At 37.4% G+C, this 5,460-nt stretch overlaps 2 protein-coding genes across 2 annotated transcripts; one reads left to right on the top strand and one right to left on the bottom strand.

Moving 5' to 3' along the window:
* The first annotated feature begins 391 nt into the window (after positions 1-391).
* On the top strand, positions 392-2,293 carry LOC110920243. Its single transcript, XM_022164466.1, has 2 exons — positions 392-1,232; positions 2,163-2,293. The coding sequence occupies exons 1-2, from the start codon at positions 392-394 to the stop codon at positions 2,291-2,293; spliced, it is 972 nt and encodes a 323-aa protein (XP_022020158.1).
* Positions 2,294-2,851: 558 nt separating this feature from the next.
* LOC110920242 lies at positions 2,852-3,241 on the bottom strand. The gene has a single exon (XM_022164465.1). The coding sequence runs from the start codon at positions 3,239-3,241 to the stop codon at positions 2,852-2,854; it is 390 nt and encodes a 129-aa protein (XP_022020157.1).
* Between the last annotated feature and the right edge of the window lie 2,219 nt (positions 3,242-5,460).

The following is a 5,460-nucleotide window of genomic DNA, read 5'->3' as shown; positions in this document are numbered from 1 at the left end:
GGTGACTACTCACCGCACCTCCACTTGACCGTTTGGAGAATTATAGCCGTTGGAATTGGTAGGTGGGCAACGGCTTTGTAGCCGTTTTTATATTAAAAAAATAATTTTCATATTTTTACACTATATAAACCCAACCCAATTTAAACTAAATTCTCACCAACCCATTTTCTCATTTCTCCAGAACTAATCTCTACCCCTATTTTATTTAAAATGGCGGATGAAATACCATTGTTTTTTCCACCCGATAGCAGTGAAGACGAATTAGCTTCAACCGATAGTAGCATAGTTTTCTTTCCAAAATCTCATTGAGCAAGCCAAACTACAAGACACGGACACATCTAGAAAGAAACGATATTTTCGTCGTGATCGTGAGAGTGACCATAAAACCCTTATGGCGGATTATTTTGTTGAGGACCCGAAATACATTGATGATATTTTTCGTCATAGGTTCCATATGTCAAAACGTTTGTTTCTAAAAAGTGTGAGCGACGTGGAAGCGAATAACCCGTGGCTTGAAGAGGGCGTGGATGCGAGAATAAAGAAGGGTTTTACACCATTGCAAAAAGTTACATCGGCTATTAAACAACTTGCAACTGGTAACCTTCCAGACGAGAACGACTGGTATTTACATGTGGGCGAAATGATTTCCTGCGAGTATCTAGAATATTTCAGCGAAGCTCCCAAGTTCTTACGTAGACCAACAAGCCACGATATGACGCTTTTGTATCAAGCTCATGAGAAGAAACATCACCTTCCTGGTATGGTCAGTAGCCTTGATTGCACCCATTTTGTTTGGAGAATGTGTCCCACAGAGTTTCGGGGCCAATATATGAGAGGAGATCACCAATACCCGACAGTTATGCTCGAAGCGATGGCCTTTCAAGATTTATGGGTTTGGCATGCTTTTTGCGGTTCTCCAGGTGCACAAAACGATATCAGGGTGCTTCATCAATCTCCATTATTTCTTACCGAACGAAATGGAACTGCGCCAAAATGTCCATTTTACGTTAATAACCACTTATACAAGCGTGGTTACTATCTCGTGGATGGAATCTACCCTACATGGTCCGTGTTTGTCATATCATTTCCATATCCTTTCTTACTAAACGAAAAGAAGTCCAAGAAGCAACACGGGGTGGTAAGAAAAGACGTGAACCGGACTTTTGGTGTTTTGAAGTCAAAATGGGGTATAATGAATCGGCCAATGCGTGCTAAGGGTGTGAAAAAATTAGGTATGTGGTGTATACGTGTATTATTTTACATAACATGATTTTAAAAAATGACGGAAACGCGATAACACCGGTACACATTCGGGATCCTCTAGTCGAGCCCGCTCTCGATAACAGTGTGTTAAACAAGCTTATGGATGAAGATAAGCATTCGAGACTAAAACATGATCTCGTTGAGCATCTCGGAAGACTATATTTACCCCACCTATTGGTGGAATCCGGTGAAGAGTAGTAATTTTTTTAGTACAATTAAATATAATTTTAATTATTTTTAATTTAATGTAATGTAATGTTTTTTTTAATTTATTGTACTTTTATTTCGTTAAAAATATGTTTTATTTATTAATTAATAGTTTATAAAAAAAAGGGGAAAAAGTTACCTCTACCTAAGAGAGGTGATCACCCCTTATATTTTTGGGCAAGAGAGGACTTAATAAGGAAGTTGACATGACAAAAGATAATTGAATAAATGAAAAGTTTACCTTTTTTTCATAAGGTGACCACCACTGTCATCCTAACCTTCAATAACCTTGAGTCAAATACAATAACAAAAGATCAACACAATGTAATAGCTTTAAAAAACCAAAATAAATATTTGAATGAATCAAGTTTTATTGGGGTGGGGATTGATTTTCGAGAGGTGCAATCATAAGCTCATTTGGTGGCTTCTTCATGGTTGGAATTTTATTATTGAGATGTTAAAAAAAGAGTATATGTAAGTGGAAAACTAATATGTTGTTGATTGTTGGTCTTCTATTTTATTTGTTTGGTGTTTGGTTTCTTAGAGCTTATTATGTCTTTATTTTTAGGGTTATTGGATTTTAATAATTTTAACTTTTACCTGTTGGTCGATAATAATCTTAACTTTAAAAATTCCCTCCAACGATCACAAATTATAAGAATTTGACCCCTATTTATCTTTTTCCAACATAGGTGCACTTAAATCATTTAAGGATTCTGCAGGTACACTTGAATCTATTGAGAATGCCAAATTCTTATATGTTCTAAAATTATTAATGGGGGCCAAATTCTTACAAGTTGGGATCGTTAGAGAGAATTTTTAGAGTTGAGACTATTATCGGCCAACAGGTGAAACTTATGATTATTAAAATCCAATAACCATTATTTTTAATGTTGAGGAAATTTTTTAAAGTTTTGGGAGTAAACTGCCATTTTGGTCCATGTGGTTTGGGAATTTTTCCATTTTAGTCCAAATCTCAAACTTTTTAAATCTGGGTCCCTGTGGTTTCAATTTTGTTGCCATTTTAGTCCAAATTTCAAATTTGGCCAAATTCCCCAATTTAAACCCCCTGTTTTGTCCTTTTGCTCAGGTGTATTTTCGTCATTTTGGTCATTAAAAAATTTGAGATCTGCACTCTCTCTCAACGCCCCCTTTCTCATCGAAACTGCTCCAGCCAAACACCACAATTCTCTGTACCAATTATTTATATACTTAACAATTATTGTTCTTCAATAGATTCAATCAATGGAAACAAAAATATTTCATATTCTTGTAAACACTTAGTTATAAACATTTTACAACATCATAAACCAAGAATCTGACTTTCTATTAATCTGTTATTTTATACATTAAATCCACAACAAGAAGAAGTTCAGAAACCCTAAATGGCAGATGACTTGTAACGAATCGTCTGAGGAAGTCCGGGTTGATCCGACCCGACAAGCTTCCGGATCTCAGATCTAAACTTATAGATAACATGTCTCCAACTACCTTTATTATGGGAATCGAGAACGGTTATTTCTTCCTGATTCATCTCCAGATCTAATGCGAAACCGGGTTTTCTGGAGAGGATCCATTCCCAGCCGAAATTCCACAAGTTTCTGACGGAATTAGAAGCTGATTCGCTGATAGAAGAGACTGATTTGGAGCTGCGTACCGCCCATGCGGTGGTGGAGGAGATTGTTGGCGGTTGGATGGCGGAGATGCGGTGGCGGATTGTGGTGGGTTGGGAGAGTGGGAGAGATTTGGTGGTGTGGAAGATGGAGGTCATGGTGGAGAGTTGAGATGAAGAATTGAAGATGAATGGATATGAAGGTGAAGAAGAGGAGGTTTAAGGGGAAGGGGTTATGGGATCCAAATGACCAAAATGCCCCTGCACAAAAACACAAAATAGGCATGTTGGAACAGTAAAAAATGAGGGGTTTTTGAATTTTGGACTAAAATGACAATAAAAGTGAAACCACAGGGACCCAGATTTAAAAAGTTTGAGATTTGAACTAAAATGACAAAACTGCCCAAACCACAGGGACCAAAATGGCAGTTTACTCAAGTTTTGGTGTCTTTGAGGTAGAGATTATTTTCGAGAGCGGTGGGAAATTCCAGAAAGTTGCATTGGGTAAGTTAGGATTTGGTTATTTTTTCAAATAATAAAAGGGAGTTGGTCGTTGGTCGTTTGTATGCTATCATGCCCTTCTATTGAAATGGAGAGTGTGGTTCTTGTATAATCAACATAGGAATAAAATTGGTGTTATTGAACGGAATTGATATAATAAAAGGAATAAGGTTTAGCAAAGTAGTATTAAATCCTATGATTCTCTTTATGGTAGAGATATTATTTCTTAATCATTCTTGAGAAGAAAGGTAGGGAATGGGCACTTTTTGGAAAGATACATCGGTGGCTGACCATTGTATTATTTGCGATTAAAAGAGAGAAAGCTTGTTCTTTTTTTTTTTTTGAACGGCTAACTGCTTTCCACGTGTAAACCCACCCTTTCGGAGCTATGTCCAAAGGCCGACTACTCGACCACCGCTAGAAAGCGTAGCACACCCCTGATGCGCGGAAACCCCGTGGAATAGGTAAAACCGCGCCCCCCCTTGGACTCGAACCCGGGTAAAACCCCGGGCCAAGCCTTCACCGAGATTCTTTTAGATCGATGGTGCAAGGGGCAAGGTGTTTGGAGGCGGCATCGTGATATTCAAGGAGGAGTAGAAGCCAAAGAATTTTTTGAATTGCTTCATTTTCTCCACGGGGTGGATTTATCTTCGGATAGAGATGTGTGGTTTTATAGGTTGGATGAAGATGTTTTCTTCATCGTTAAAGTAGTTTGTGGGTGATTGATCATTGTATCTATCTGATAGTGGAGGCCCGTTCTACATTACAAAACCTTTTTATTCCAAGGAAGGTTAACATCTTAGCTTGGTTAGGATTCCTACATAGATAATTTTGGATAAGAAAGATTTAGATGTGCATTCGGTGTTATGTCCTTTGTGTGGGGTAGAACCTGGATCTACTGCTCAGGTTCTTGGAGAGTCTTTCATTTCAGGCCAGGTTGTCAAAAGCCCTTTAGGCGCGCGCCTAGGTTTTTGCGTGAGGCTAGGCTTAGACAAAACGTCTTGTTGGCATCAAGACGTTTTGAAACTTCTCATGAGATTTCGGCCAAATTTCACTCATGTGCTGACAAACTTTTAGCCAGGTCCTAAAAATCTGGCAAATTTATGCAAAAATATGTACAAGCTAGACCGAGACATCCAAAAATGGTGTGGAACCAGCTCAAACTAGCCCTAAACAAGCCTAAAACACATATAACATCCAAAGATAATGTATTTATGCCATGCATCTTGCTTATCTTGGGCTTTCGATTTTTAAGCGCTTAGACCCAAGGCTCACTCTTTATGTCTTGAGTGTGCCTTGTGCCTTTGACAACTATGAATGCAGCTAAAGTATGAAAGGCCATATAATCTTTAAGGATGTCACTTTACTTAGTTCGAAACATTATGCAAATCTTATTAATTGGATGGTGGGGTTTAGAGGTAAGAAGATTAAGAAGGATATGTTGGAAGCTATGCTTTCTTGTGGTTTACTAATAGGAAATGTACGATAAAACCGAAGTGGGTTGATTGATTGAAAAACTTTCAGTGTTTTTGTACTTCTTGTGGTGCCCGGTTAGTTTTTGGCTAGCCAGTGGGTTTTTTTATAAATTCCTTTTTTTTTGGCAAAAAAGGTCATTTCCTTTTTATAAAAATAAAATAAAATACATTGCTATCCTAGACTACTTCAAACTAAATAATTACACGATTCACATGTTTTTACAATTATAGTGGAATAAATTTAGAATCACCAAATTTGGTAAAGATTGTTAGTCAAATCGGGACTTTGATGAAATTCACGCGGTTTTCATCCATATTTAACATGTATCGTAACTTCAGACCGATAAAAAGTTATATCCTTTTTTAATTTATCATAACTTCAGACGATAAAAATTATGTCAT

Source organism: Helianthus annuus, chromosome 16 (genome assembly GCF_002127325.2).
Source record: "Helianthus annuus cultivar XRQ/B chromosome 16, HanXRQr2.0-SUNRISE, whole genome shotgun sequence".
In the NCBI taxonomy this organism is placed as follows: Eukaryota; Viridiplantae; Streptophyta; class Magnoliopsida; order Asterales; family Asteraceae; genus Helianthus; species Helianthus annuus.
Note: the sequence above shows the minus strand (reverse complement) of the source record. Positions and strands in the feature narration are given on the sequence as shown.